Here is a 15,287-nt window from a genome sequence, read left to right on the forward strand (position 1 = left end):
CGGCGACATTGGCGTGGAGGCTGGCATGATAGGCCATCTTGGGCTCCCTCACGTCGGCGCAGTCCCCAGTGGCATAGATGTGGCTGTAGCCTTCCACCTGGAGGTACTCGTTCACTCTCAGGGCGCCGTTGCTGGCTAGCCGATCACCTGCCAGGAAGAACCAGCCGGAAACCAAGATCCTGAGCTGCCGTGGCCACCTGAACCACAGTAAGGCCTGGCCATGGTGCTGGTCCGGCCACCCTCTAAAGACACATCCTCAAGAGGCAAGTCTCCTTCCTGGTTTATTTCTGCCTGACCTCCCCACCTCAGAACGCTTCGTGCAAAGGTGAGGTTACAATTCTAGGGTGGAAACTGGTCAGAAATATTGGAAAGGGTCACTTCTTACAAAGCACTTGAGTCTTTCTAAGTTACCACGATTAACAAGAATTCACTTATGATGATTAAGTGACAACCTAGGTAAGTCTTGGATTTCCTTCTGAATGAGGATCAGATTTTTTTTAAATAAATGCAAGGCTTTAATAAATGATAAAATTTTCTTTATAAGGGACTTAAACAATTTATCTTTGGGAATATAACATTGGGACCATTAGGTGTTAAGTCCTGGGTCTCTGTACATTTTAAGTCCTCAATCCCACCCCCAAACAGCCAGGACAGGTTTCTTTCTGGGATTGGATCATTCTTTTCCGCTAGACACACAACAGGAGCTTCTTATCTAGAAAGGTACTGGGGAGCATATGATGGGGACCTGGGGACACGCCCACAGTGGGGCCTGAGAAGGAACCACTGAGTCTCCAGCTCACAGGTGGAGCCATGGGTCCAGCTCCCTCATCTCCATTTTAGTTCAGTAGGTCAATGCTGAGCTTTAAGAACAAGAGGTTTCATTATTGCCCCCATTCCTCAAGATTGTTCCAAGCTCAAGTGGTCAAATGTCTGGGTCAGGATTTTGGGAGAGCGGCACCTATGGACAGAGAAAGGCCTGACCCTGGAATTTCCCCTGCATCTGCAGAGAAAAGTAAGTACCCAACTCTTTGGGACCCTATGGACTACAGCCCACCAGGCTCCTCTGTCCATGAGATTTTCCAGGCAAGGATACTGGAGTGGGCCACCATTTCCTTCTCCAGGAGATCTTCCCAACCCAGGGATCAAACCCGGGTCTCCTGCACTGCAGGCAGATTCTTTACTGACTGAGCTACAAGGGAAGCCCAGAGAAAAGTAGAAAAAAGCAGAGAAAAGTAACAGAAAGCAAATCTTTCTCTCTGAAACCTGTTTCCATCTCTCACCACTAGGGGCGCGGGATCCGATTTTGGAAGAGTCTGGTCACTGGGCACCTTGAGCTAAGTCACCATCAAAACAGAAGAGGGAAGCACAGCAGGAGTGGACCCAAACTTGAAGTTTGATGTCACCATTCAGAAGACACCAAATGAGCCGTTGAGATAGGGTTGGGGTGGGGGGCAGAAAGCCGATTCCTGGGGCAGAGTCCTGCAGGACCTTCCCCAGGGGCTGGAGAGAGAAGAGGCAACCTGCGGAGGGGCCCTCCGCTCAGCCTCCCACTTACCAAACGCGCTGCGGTAGGCTGCACTGTTGATCTTGATACCGTTGCAGACAATCACCAGGTTGGCATCTACCTCCGTGCCTTTGTCCGTCTGCACCTTGATGCACTCGCGATGCTCGTTGACAGGCAGTGCCTCCAGGTTGCTCACTCGCTCGCCTGTCAGGGGAGGCTCGTTGACCAGGAGGCTGGCAGAGGGCAGGTGTGTCTCCAAGGCCAAGGCCCAAGCCAGGGCTGGCCTAACAGCTGGACACAGTGCGCTCTGCAGCCCTGAGAAGCACCAGCGGGACATCTGGTCCCAAGGGACCCAAGGGGAGGCAGGTTCCAAGAAGCAACTTGGGGGAGTGAGGTTGAGTTTCCCAAGAGGTTCTGCGAAAAGTTATTTGAGGAAAACACCTCCCTGAATGTGCGCTCCACTAGCCCAGCCAGGCAGGACGGGCCCTCCAGGTTTATCCCCGTCAGGGACAAGGGAAGCCGAGGGGTCCACTGTCCTTGCTGCCCGGAGGAGGGCTGTACAGCCACTTCCATGAAGCCCAGGAGCCGGGAGGGCTCTCACGGAGCAGACACTTCACCCTCCCAGCAAAAGGTGAGAGGGTCGGGCAGTGAACTGGGGGGGTCACACCCCCAGAACAAGAGCCCCACCCTAATATACTGGGTAGATCTCTTCCCTCCTGCTCTAGACAAAAGCCACACTCCACCACCCTTGAAAAGTGAAAGTGTTAGTCGCTTAGTCGTGTCTGACTCTGCGACCCCATGGACTGTAGCCCGCCAGACTTCCTCTGTCCATGGGATTCTCCAGGCAAGAATACTGGAGTGGGTTGCTGTTCCCTTCTCCAGGGGATCTTCCTGACCCAAGGATCCAACCTGGGTCTAGATTCTTTACCATCTGAGTCACAGGGAAGTCCCACCACCCTCAAAATACAAACCAAAAACACCTCTTCTCTCCACCAAAGAGATATCATTGCTATGTTGTTGCTAAGTCACTTCAGTCGTGTCCAACTCTGTGTGACCCCATAGACGGCAGCCCACCAGGCTCCCCCGACCCTGGGATTCTCCAGGCAAGAACACTGGAGTGGGTTGCCATTTCCTTCTCCAGTGCATGAAAGTGAAAAGTGAAAGTGAAGTCGCTCAGTCGTGTCCGACTCTTCGTGACCCCATGGACTGCAGCCTACCAGGCTCCTCCGTCCATGGGATTTTTCAGGCAGGAGTACTGGAGTGGGGGGCCATCGCCTTCTCCGAATTCAGGTCAAATCTTTTACGTGATTTTTAAACCATTCAACAAATGGGTCCCACCTGTACTCCATCCAAAGCAACAGCCAGGACAGTGCTGCCTCCACGACACAGAAGTCTGTCAGGACCGGGGCCTCGGCCCTGCCCAGACACACCTTCAGCAGGACAAGGGGCTAAACGGGCACTGAACAGAGAGCCTGGGCTGAGCGTGGCCACCCTCACTCGGACTGTGGGAAGAGACCAAACCTCTGCTGGGGAGAGGGGCCGGGCAGGAGGGGCCTTGCACGTACTCAGCAGCAGCTGCACGCCTTTCCGGAGCAGGATCTCCTTCACTTCCTGCCGGACACAGGGCAGAAGCTCTGTGTCTGCGAGGGCCATCTTGGAGTGAATGAGAGTGACCTGAGGGCAAAGAACCACAGGGCAAAGAAAAAACACTGAGTCTCCCCCTCACACAAAGAGGCCTGAAAACATAGCGGTGCTTCTCCCCCACCTCCTCCCAACTTCCAGTCTACAGGTGAGGAATCTGAGGCCCCAGAGAAGTAAGTGGCCCACTGGCAGACCAGTTATAAGACAGTAAGGAATCCGCCTGCTATGCAGGAGACCCGGGTTCGATCTCTGGGTCAGGAAGGTCCCCTGGAGAAGGGAATGGCTACCTAGTCCAGTATTCTTGCCTGGAGAATCCCATGGACAGAAGAGCTTGGTGGGCCACATTCCATGGGGTCGCACAGAGTTGGACACAACTGAACGACTAACACTTTCACTTTCAGACCAGTTAATGGTGAGCTGGGCTGGAACCCATATCTCCCAGACTAGAATTCTTTCAGATGTGCCAATGCTTCTTGACACATACCTCACCGAGCACCATGTGGAAAATGATTTTCAAACATCCTTGGGCACCTACACAGTCTCTATGTAAGCCATCAACACTCTGTAAATCAGGCTGACATTTACACTAAAGCTGGTTCTAAAACTGGTGCTTCCAGGCATGTCTATTTGCTGCCTGGGTCAGTGCAGTGACGTGGAAGGCGGCCTGTAGAGATGTTCAGAGCAGACTGCCTGGGTTGAAATCCCATCTCAGATATCCACTCAGACACCTCCCAAAGACTTCATATGGTGGACAGTCCCACTCAGAGGAATTTTGTAATGATGAAATGACAAAGTAGAAAGCACATAACTCAGCACACGTACGTGTATACTCAAGTCATGTCTCTTTGGGTCCCTATGGACTGTAGCCCACCAGGCTCCTCTGTCCATGGGATTTCCCAAACAAGAATACTGGAGCAGGTTGTCATTTCTGCCTCAAAAGGATCTTCCTGACCCAAGGATTGAACCCGCATCTCCTGCATTGGCAGGTGGGTTCTTTACTGCTGAGCCACCTGGGAAGCCCCAACTCAGCACATACTGACTCCTTAATAAAGGGTAACTACTATTACTCTTACCTGTCTACTAATTATAAACATACAAGAATTATACTGAGTTATTTACTACTTCAGACCAGTCTCTACCCCATAAATCAAAATTAATCAACTTCTACATCAGTCACTCATAATAATTTCCAATAAATCATCAAAGAATAGGCATATAATTAAATTAGCCTATATTGATCTTACTTTTCAAAACCAACCTGCCTTTCTCTAGGGAAAAAGAACCAGCCACAGGCTCCATGTGGCTCCCAGAAGCTGATCTGGCATCAGCTACAGGCAAGCTCTCGCCTCATGGATCCATAATTGCTGAGCATCACTCAGCCCCAGGCTCAGCCTTTACAGCCTGCTGCCTTTCTCTCCAAGATGCCAGAAAGATGCCTCTATCCCTCCACAAACGGGAGCAGGGCCATGCTCTCGTGGGCAGAAAACAGTGCTGGCCAGTCCTTCCCCAGCAGGGGCTGTGAGGGGTGCACTGCAGGGTCCCCCTATCTGTCCAGGGAGAAGACTACTGTCTCTTATCCAGAAAAAGTGTGTTAGTGTTAGTCGCTCAATCATGTCTCACTCTTTTGCAACCCTATGGACTATAGCCTGCCAGTCTCCTCTGTCCATGGGATTCTCCAGGCAAGAATACTGGAGTGGGTTGCCGTTTCCTCCTCCAGGGGATCTTCCTGACCCAGGGATCAAACCCAGGTCTGCTGCATTGCATTGCAGGCAGATTCTTTACCGTCTGAGCCACCAGGGAAACGCATCTCTTACCCAGACAAGACACTAATGAGGGAATCTGTGACCAAGCCGGTTGTCAGCCAAAAGAGGTAATCAAAGTTTCTATCACAAGGAGAAATTGCTGCAGGGCACATGGGAGTTTGTAATGTTTCCCCCCTGGGCTTGATCCTCTGGGTTGGCCTAGAGGGCAGAACCCGTCACTGAACGTTAGGGCACACCCTAGCTCTCCAGGAAGAATTCCCAGCAGAATGGGACTTTAGGGGGGCCCCTGTACAGACAGCAAGAGATGGGAAACACCTGCTCCCACTTTATATTAATGGGACTCCCTTCCCAGGCCCTGAGCAAATTCTGATGTTCATTAGACAAAAAAGAAGCCCACTTTTGGGAGTTCAAACCCAAGGTCACTGGCCTACCTCTTTCTCAGGGTATTCCGTTTTAATCTCTGCTGCCATCTCCACTCCTGCAGAGCCTCCTCCCACCACCACAATGGACTGTGAGCGCTGGACCTGGAGAAGCAGGAGATGGAAGCACACCCTCAAGTCCACCCCACCTCTGGGTCCAGACTAGGAAGCGGGTTCCTTGACCAAGGAAGAATAGAGAACCCTTTCCAAGTTCAGGGTCCAAATAAGCTTCCTGGGGGTCAGGCTCTTGCTGGGTGTCTCCCTGCATTTCTTACTAAGCTCTCACTGCCTGCCCACCTTTCAGATGAGCAGATCTGCCTGAGTTCATAGGCTAGGTTCTTAACTTCAAGTCTAACATCTGCTCATGACTATGTGAGAAGTTCCCCAGGCCTCTCAGTGGCTTTGCAGAGAAGGAAAGGCCTGATCTCAGTCACACGGCTGCATGACCTTCTCTAGATCCCCATGCCTCATCTATTCAGTGGGGACAGACCCATTCCACCCACCTCTCAGGATCCCCGTGAGAACCAAGAGCATGGATCCAAGCCTGCTCTGTAAAACACATGCCCTGTACAAACAGCAGCCAATAGCTACACGAGCAGGTCTAGATGCCCATGTCCAAACTTCAAGACAGGTCCAAAGGTCTTCCCCCAGGAGCCTCTTTCTGGTAACTCTGCATCTCTACAGTGCTCCTACAGCCCCAGACACCTCCTGGGGGCTCCCTGCTGCCGCCCCAGGTGTCCCACAGCTGTTTCACTCTCCAGGGCCCCTCCCCCAGCTCTGTCCTCAATCCCCGCCCCTGGCAGTGGGCAGCTCACCTGCGTCACCATGTCCTCATAGGCCTGGATGGCCATCTGCTGGCTGGAAACCTGGTTAAACTTGCCCGGGAAGAGCCCAGTGCTGCCCGTGGCCAGGATGAGATGTGAAAAGGGTAGGGCCTGGGAGGAGCAAGGAAGAAAAAAAAAGGTGAGGGTAGAGCGTGGCTTCTGCATCCAACCCCAGGCTCCACCAGGCAAAAAACTATTTCTGGGGAATAAGTAGGATTCTAGCTTCCAATGTGGAGTTAGTCTAGAATCTCCCTACTACTACATTTATTCTAGAAGAAACTTCCCCCATCCTGGCCAAAAGAAGAAAAAAAAAGGGGGGGGAAGGAAATCCCTTGGGCTGGCCAAAAAGTTCATTCATTCGGGTCTTTCCATAAGATGTTACAGATTAAAATTGACAAAGGCAGAGCTGCTCTGATGGGAGGGAGACGGGAGGGTCTGTATCCTACTCAGCCCGTCACTCCCCCATGGAGGCCTGAGATGCCCTCAGGGACCCAAAGCCACAGGATAAGGAGGTTTTCTATCCTCATGCCAAGCAGAGGTTCTATAGTCTTAAAACTGATTCAAGGAGGACTAATTCACAAGAAACCACACACTCATTAAAGACAGGAATTGGAGCCCCTTTGTCCAACCCCCACTTAGCTTTGACTAGAGCAGAGGGCCAGGCTGGAGGGGACCCTCCAGTGGGTGGGCAGGTGGCGGCTCACTGACAGATTTCTGGTCCCTTGGGGATCCACCAGGCACTGAACTTATGCCACGCTGAGGGGCACAAACTCCAGGAGGAAAACCTCTGCACCCCTCCCCCACCGGGTGATGTGGGATTGTAGCACCTACCCTTTGATTCCAGACAGCAATGGGGCCTCTGGGCTAGGCGAAAAAAACTGCCTGGGTCCACATGTTGGTGGAGTCTTTCCAGCTGTGGGGTCTTGGGCAAGCCTCTTAAGGTCGGGGTGCACCTCCCTCCCAGGGTCACATTGGGCATTAAAGGAGAATACATGAGGCTTCAGACAGTGCCTGGCATACAGGGAGGGCTCCAAAAATGTCTGCACCACTCTCCTGTGGCCGCTGGGGTCTGGCCTCGGCTCAGGAGGCATCTGCTATCTTCCAGGCACAGGGCAGGGATGGGGGTGCCTCGTCCCTGAGGAGACCAGCCCAGGTATCCTCCCACCAGCAACTGCTTCCCAGGGGCCTCCTGAAGTCAGCTGAGAATGGTCAGCCCCTGCTGGACTCACCTGGCCATCCTCCAGCAGCACCGTCTGATTCTTCAGGTCTATCTCGACCACCAGGCCCTGTCTGAAGTTTTCCTTGAAGGTCACCGAGTAGGAAATGAATGTCTTTTTGGCAAACCCTGGGGAATGGATAGAGAGGAGGTTGCAGTATAAAGCTGGGCTGCCCACAGGAGGCCAGAATAACTCAGAACCCGTCCTGAGCCGCATGCCAACAGTGACACCAGTGGTTAAACGACCCCTGGGTGGCCACTACACCCTAAAGCACCCAGTCTGAGCCCCAGGTCCTCAAGGAAACTCACACTCTGACCTCTGGGGCCTTCGTGTGGTAGCTGCTTAAGGGCAGGGACTTCACATTCCCCAGAGCTTGTCAATGGTGGAATTTAGGCACCTTGCCGTAAAGGGAGAAAACCACCCTCTGACCCACAGTGGTGAATAGGCCACTGTCACAAAGAACGCCCCAGAGAGGGGCCCCTTACCACTCTCCACGGAGGCCCGGAGGGCTGCCACGTTGTGGTGGAAGGAGTCCTTCATGTCCACCAGCACAAATGGGATGTTCAGTGCCTGCAGCTGGCTGGCGGCAGCGATGCCACCAAAGCCCCCGCCCACAATCACAACACGCACGGCTCCCGCGTCCATCGAGACCTGGGACCCCATCTCGGACCGGGCACTACTGGGATAGGAGGAAAGACCACATCAGATTCAGGGGGGCTCAAGGTTGAGAAGGCAGAGGTGGGCCCACGGCAAAAAAGGCCTCAAATGCCAAGACTTGATCTTCTGAAAGCATGCAATCACCTTTCAATGAAACTCCAGTTTTTGTAAAATTTGAATTAAATTCCAAAGGAACAGGGGGTATCCTAATTCCATCTCATCCCCCTAGCCCCCCAGTTCCCTTCTCCAAGGCATCTACTGTTACCAAGTTTATATGAATCCTTCTAGAAATATTCTGTGCACCTGCAACCATGATTATTATTTTTTTTTGCACACATGAAACAACTATTTTGCACTTATTTTCACTCATTAATATATTCATTCAGTCAATAATATCAATTAATGAACCTCTTGCTCTTTGATGTGTTCTGTGCTGTGGATGCCGTAGTCAGAGACAGACAGAAAGATAAGGCTTAGCCCTTGTAAAGGGAGGATTTCAAACTCAAAGGGCTGGTGGATGATGTGGGAAGCTGGGTGGGTGCACAGTACCAAGGAACAGTGGGTATGCCTCTGGGGAACTGGTGAGCAGAGGCCACGTTAAAGGAACAAACAGAATTCTTTAAGGAGAGCACTAAGCAGACAGTGGCCAGGTTCCACCCAGCTCACAGGTCACCAGCTTCAGCCCCAGGTCTAAGGAGATCAGTTAGCCAGTAAGACAACCAGCCTATAAAATAGGCTGCGGTGTGAGGCTATGACAGTGGGGTCAGGAAGAGGGGGCTGCTGGAACAGAGGAGGTGCAAAGGGACTGCTGGGTGACATCCCCCAGGAAAGAGGGGACAGGAGGGAAGCTCTGCTGAGAGAAGAAACTGCTGGTTAAGGACCAAGAAGGAAGTCTGTGGGTGAGAAAGAGGCTGGAGAATCGCTGATCATGAGGGCTCCAGGGAGAGCGACAGGTGATGCCCAGGAAAGAGGACCTGCAATCAAAGAGAGCATCTGCAAGGAAAGAGGGCCAGGTCTGCAGGCCAAGTGTGGCCCAGGCTAACTCACACACGCATGAGCACAGCAAGGAGGAGTGGAGAGGAACCAGACAGACAGCAAGCTGCCAAAAAGCGATGCAGAAGCACGTTCCGGCCCACCTTGTACCCTCAGGCAGCACTGCAGGCAGCTGGAAGGCCACCACTCTGCCCTGCATCGTCTGTGTGGTCTGGGGCACAACACCTCCCCTCTCTGGGCCTTCATTTACCCTCTGTAATGGGAGGGCCAGCCCGCAATGTCCTTGAACAGTAGCTTTCCAAGACACGGTGGTCCCCAGATCTCCTCACACTTATGGGGGCAGCTTATGGTTGGACCTCCAGGCACTGTTACCATTGGTATTCAAATACACACTAATTTCTCTTCTGGGGAAGTAAAAACCTGGGTGAGGGAGGGCAGATCTGGCATAGGACATTGGAGGGAATTTTTAACTTTGCCTTTCATTGACTAAATGGTCCCCAATGTGTTGAAACTTATGCATTCTACCATTCTTTTTAATTATGACTTTTTTTAATTTGAGGAGAAATATCAATAACCTCAGATATGCAGATGACACCAACCTTATGGCAGAAAGCAAAGAACCAAAGAGCCGCTTGATGAAAGTGAAAGAGGAGAGTGAAAAAGTTGGCTTAAAGCTCAACATTCAGAAAACTAAGATCATGGCATCTGGTCCCATCACTTCATGGCAAATAGATGGGGAACACAGTGGCTGACTAATTTTAGGGGCTCCAAAATCACAGCAGATGGTGATTGCAGCCATGAAATTAAAAGATGCTTACTCCTTGGAAGGAAAGTTATGACCAACCTAGACAGCATATTAAAAAGCAGAGACATTACTTTACCAACAAAGGTCCATCTAGTCAAGGCTATGGTTTTTCCAGTAGTCATGTATGGATGTGAGAGTTGGACTATAAAGAAAGCTGAGCACTGAAGAATTGATGCTTTTGAACTGTGGTGTTGGAGAAGACTCTTGAGAGTCTCTGGGACTGTATGGAGATCCAACCAGTCCATCCTAAAGGAGATCAGTCCTGGGTGTTCATTGGAAGGACTGATGTTGACGCTGAAACTCCAATACTTTGGCCACCTGATGCAAAGAGCTGACTCATTTGAAAAGACCCTGATGCTGGGAAAGATTGAGGGCAGGAGGAGAAGGGGATGATGGAGGATGAGATGGTTGGATGGCATCACTGACTCAATGGACATGAGTTTGGGTAAACTGCGGGAGTTGGTTTTGGACAGGGAGGCCTGGCATGTTGCGGTTCATAGGATCGCAAAGAGTTGGACACGACTGAGTGACTGAACTGAACTGAATTGCTTTACAATATTTTATTGGCCTCTGCCGTATGTCCACATAAATCAGTTTTACAAATGAGAAACTGGCAGGGCTGGGACCAAAACAAGCCCCCCAGCAGGTAATATCACCTTCACGGTCCCAGGCCCTCAGAAAGGTTGTCCAGATATAGTCCGAGGAGTGTCCATCAGGCTGAATCTGTCAACTGGGCCAGGACCCAAGAGGACCCCAGGGACCAGCCAGGGACAGAAGCAGACACCAGGAGCTGAACAGGGCCTGGGAATGTGGCAGGTGGTCAGGCAGGCTATGGAAGGGGTACATTTCACCTGCCCCTTTCAACATGGCCCCCCTCTGTGCCAGCCTGCCCTTGGGGCCAGCAGCCAGTGAGGAGGTCAGAGAACCACCCAGAGAGCTCTGCTTCCAAAGCCAGGGGGTCATAGGACTAAGAGAGGCTACCAGCTTGTTGGGGAGAGGGGTCCACCATGGGCCATCCAGGGAAGCTTGAGGTGGAGCCTTGAAAAACAGCTGAAGCCAGGGGCCTTCATCACAGAGAAAATAGCTTAGGCCAAGAAGTCCAGTGGCAGGAAGGGAGAGGGTGTGAAGGGTTCAAGGAGCAGGTTTGGGCAGCCAGGAAAGCAGGTGACAGGGCCCAGCACACACAGAGGACTGTCATGTCAGGCCAGTGTCTGGGCCTACAGGCTGCCCTGAGGTCCTCACAGGGAAGAAAGCCCCGTGAGCCCAGCACAGGCTGGACAGGCAGTGAGTTAGTCAAACGAGTTGAACTCCTGCTCCCTCAGCGCCCCCGGGATCATTAACTGGATCCCCGGAGGGCAAACCCTGGCCTCGCCCAACTAGGCACAGCCCTCAATAAATGTAAACTGATTCTCTAGTTGTCCAGGTCCAGAGTGTGGGGCCTGAGCACACACCCAGGCCCAGGAAGGGCTGCCATAGCCGGGTTGGGGAGGGGAGGCATTTCTGAGCCACAAGCTGCCTGAGGCCCCTCTCCTGGAATCCGCCCTTCTCTCTCCTCCAATGACCCCTGACACACCCACTTGCGGACAGGGGGCCTGGCAGCACTCCAGCCCCGTTCCACCCTTTCTCCTCGGCAGCCTCCCTCGCCCAACACTCTTGGACACCCTCCTTTCCCTTGGCTCATCCAATGCTAATTCTCACCTGGGCCCAAGGACAACTGGACTCCCCTCTGATCAGCCATGACCTACTTTTCCAGACACCTAAACCCTTGGCTTAAGCCACGGATCTGCACTCTCAGGCACACACCCTGTAGGCCCTCAGAAAGCAAGTGTGCAATTGGTGATGTTGAACTGTAGGTTCTAATGTAGTAGCAGTGCTGGGCAAACAGCTTCAACCAATGGGCAACTCCATCAATCAATGGAAACCTCCACCAATGGGAGATTATAGGCTACGCTATTATACACCCGTACGATGGAATATTCTGGAGGCAATTTTACAGTGGAAGATTTTTTACGCGAAAAGTTTGTTCATGATTCATTTGCACCCACAGATTATACAAGACCAAGAGAGAACCATAACATAAACCATGGTCTCTGGGTGATTATGTCAATGTAGGTTCATCAAATGTGACAAATGAAGCACTCTGGTGAGTGATGTCAATAATGGAAGAGGCTATGCATGTGTCGGACAGAGGGCCTATTGAAAATTTCTATGCCTTCCACTCAGTTTTTCTGTGAACCTATGACTACTCTAAAAACATCATAAAGTCTTAAAAAAAAAGCTTGTCCATGAAAAAGTTGGACAATAGAACAGCACATAGAGCCTGATCTCATTTGTGCACCACCAAGCACAGGGACCTAAGTACACCTACACACACACGGAACGATGACAACAGCAGGCATCACTGAGCTTTCAGCAACATCTGTGCATTCAGTAGCAGGGGTCCCTCTTCATCTTGGCAAGAACTTCAGGAACTTGCCCAAGATTAATCCTCAGCAATTTGACCACATCTGCACTCTAAACCTAAATGCTAACAGTGCTTGCCAGATGAAGTTTTTACTTTCTTCTTTGAGTTTTTCCCCTCTTTTTTGGTATTGTTTGAATATTTTTAAGCGAGTATGCCACTTTACAGAAATAATAAAGTTTTAAAGACAGAGCAGGCCTCCTACCACCTAATTTTCTAAATTGAGATATTTGGGGGATTTCTCTGGCAGTCCCTGGACTCTGCACTTTCACTGCCGAGGGCCCAGATTCAATCCCTGGTCAGGGAACCAAGATTAAGTAAGCCATGCGGTGCAGTGAAATGTTTTTCATATATTATGAAATTCACTATCTTAGAGTGTACAACCCAGCGGATTCTAGTACATTCGTAAAGTTGTACAACTGTCACCACAATCTAATACCAGAACATGTTCATCACTACTCTCCCTAAAAAAGACTCCATATCCATTAGCATTCGTTTCTCATTCCTTCTTTCCTCCAACCCCTGTAATCATTAATCTTTCTGTCGCTAAAGATGTGCCTATTCCATACCTTTTGCTTCTGGTTTCTTTTGCCTAGCATGGTATTTTCAATATTCATCCAAGCTGTAACTTGTATCAGTATTTCATATTTTTTTTTTATGGCTGAGTAATATTCTATTGTATGGAGATAGCACACTATGTTTATCCTTTGGTCCACTGACGGACATCTGGGTTGTTTCCCCCTTTTGGCTAAAGTGAATGATGCTGCTATGAATGTATAACTCTGCATGAACAAAAAAATTCTGTTGAGTATATACCTGTGAGTGGAATTTCTGGGTCCCATGGTAACTCTAGACTTCACTTTTTGAGGAACTGCAAACCCACCATCTGATTTTACTAATCATCAAGCCAAGAGAATGAGCATAGAAGATCTTAACGGAATCTTCCCAGATGCAGAAATGTCAGCATAAAAGAAGGTCCAAGAGAACAGATGCTCACTGTCCAGCAACTCCTAAGAAATGCTATCTTTGCCCCTTCCCCAACACGCACACAATGTGGTTTATACTCAGATTTTCTCAGTAAATCCTATTTCCTCTGCCAAGGACACTCAGCCTGATCCCAACGGGACTCTTCTCCAATAAAACAAAGGGCTTTTAGGAATCAACTGAAAAACAAGGAAGTTACATTTTGGCCAAAGCTGTGAAGAGGTCACGCCTCAGAAGACACACAGCGGGAACCATGTGGGCTCTGATCAAAGGGTGGATATCACCCCAGAATTGTTTCATAGAGATTACAAATAAAACCCACCGATTTCAAGAGCTCACTGGTTATGCCCAAAGTAGATTCCACAGCCATTTCCAGAGTGGCTGACCTGGATGAGAGGGCCTAGCGTGCATGTGTGCGTGCGTGCTAAGTTGCTTCAGTCATGTCTGACTCTTTGCGACTCCATTGACTGTAGCCTGCCAAGCTCCTCTGTCCAGGGAGTTCTCCAGGCAATAATACTGGAGTGGGTTGCCATTTCCTTCTCCAGGGGATCTTCCTGACCCAGGGATCGAACCTGCGTCTCCTGCATTGCAGGTGGATTCTTTACCACTGAGCCACTGGGGAAGATCTGAAAGGGCCTAGAGAGTGACTCAAAACACCATAAACCTACCCCTCCCCACAGGAGAAGGCAAAGGGGTGAATGGCCTCCCTTGCTGGACACCAGGGCCCAGGCTGAGAGTGGGCACTCCACAGTCAGCTCCTCAGGAAACAGATGCAGAACAAAACCCCAAAAGACAAGTTTCCAAAAGGGACTCAAAGTCTGAAGAAGGGGTTGTCGTTTCGTGTCCCAGGAGAGGGCATTTTTTGGACAGACAGGTTCCTTCATGTGTCATATAGCCTCTGGTGCCAAAACCCAGGGCACACAACTTGTACAGTCTCCTGGGAGCCAGTCACTTTGTGGTTCCCTTAACATCCCCACAGTCTGTGCCTGGACCCTGGCTTCCTCATTTCACCACCAGACACAGAGATCAGGCTGGCCCTGGAGCATACCTGCTCTGCCCAGCTCCTCACTTACCTGCTGGATAGTCCTGAGCAAAGGCCCATCCAGCTGGGCCTCATCTACCCCTCTGAAATGGACCCTCCAAATGCAAGGTTACTGACTACTCCTTGGAGGCCTCTGAGAGCTTGGGGGCACTTACAACCCAAGGAGGCCTCCTTGATGTTTTAACACCTTTACATATTTTGAACACAAAGTGCAGAGCTGGGACACGTCGAAGCCCCTTCCCAAACTATGTCTGAACCTCTGCCCTGTGCCTGCCCTGCTGTGGGACCATCAACTCCCAAGCGCCTTGCCCCTCCCAATCTCATGGTACAATCAAGGGGCAGAGAGAGTGTAACCAGAGGGGAAAGACAGGGTATATTTAATGGGTGCTTTGAAAGAAAAATACCAGACATCAGGCACCAAAAGCAACTCCCACTGGATCAGGAGTTGCTGGACCCCGCCGGCCCATCCGAGTTACTTGAGTCACCTTTGGCCTTAGTTTCCGGGAAAGCTGGAGCTCCGTGGAGAAACGGACCTCCCAGTGCACCCTGGAGCCTGTGAGCACTGGGTAACCCCCGCATTTTCCTCCTGACCCTGAGGCTTTGCTCCTGCCTTGTGACACTGGCTTCAGTCCGCCCACGGCGGCTTCCACCCTCGGAGCCCTCCCGGGATGGGCGTGGGGGGAGGGTGTCTGTCTTACTTGGGAAGACTTAGCACGGATCTCCAGGGTGCAGGGTGAACGGGATGACAGGCAAGTTTGCTCCATCCTCGCTGGAGCAAACTTCCCCCTTGACTTTTGGGGGACCTGGGGGGCGGCAGGCCTGAACCCCGCTTCCCATACAGATCGCCCTCTCCTCCCGAGGCCACATCGGGCGCCCCGGCCCCCGACGCTGTTCCGGGCATCTTGGAGCCCAGCAGGTGCGGGGGTCCCGGAGAGCCCGCCCGGCGCGCCCCTCACCTGCCGGAAGCCTCTTGCCGC

At 51.4% G+C, this 15,287-nt stretch overlaps 1 protein-coding gene across 3 annotated transcripts in view; it reads right to left on the reverse strand.

Annotated features, from left to right (window-relative positions):
• Positions 1-15,281, reverse strand: part of AIFM2 (apoptosis-inducing factor, mitochondrion-associated, 2) — a 17,419-nt gene extending 2,138 nt beyond the window's left edge. Inside the window, exons 1-8 of one of the 3 annotated variants that reach the window (XM_010852220.1) lie at positions 15,267-15,281; positions 7,854-8,047; positions 7,381-7,496; positions 6,143-6,262; positions 5,340-5,432; positions 3,070-3,178; positions 1,556-1,708; positions 1-147 (exon numbers count right to left, since the gene is read on the reverse strand). The exon at positions 1-147 is cut by the window's left edge and continues 1 nt beyond it. In XM_010852220.1, the coding sequence (XP_010850522.1) occupies positions 1-147; positions 1,556-1,708; positions 3,070-3,178; positions 5,340-5,432; positions 6,143-6,262; positions 7,381-7,496; positions 7,854-8,031 (916 nt within the window). In that variant the 5' untranslated portion in view covers positions 8,032-8,047; positions 15,267-15,281. The remainder of the gene's footprint in view (positions 148-1,555; positions 1,709-3,069; positions 3,179-5,339; positions 5,433-6,142; positions 6,263-7,380; positions 7,497-7,853; positions 8,048-15,266) is intronic. The other 2 variants (XM_010852219.1, XM_010852218.1) reach the window with 2 other exon arrangements.
• Positions 15,282-15,287: the final 6 nt, after the last annotated feature.

This window comes from Bison bison, unplaced genomic scaffold, assembly GCF_000754665.1.
Source record: "Bison bison bison isolate TAMUID 2011002044 unplaced genomic scaffold, Bison_UMD1.0 scf7180017864309, whole genome shotgun sequence".
Taxonomy (NCBI): domain Eukaryota; kingdom Metazoa; phylum Chordata; class Mammalia; order Artiodactyla; family Bovidae; genus Bison; species Bison bison.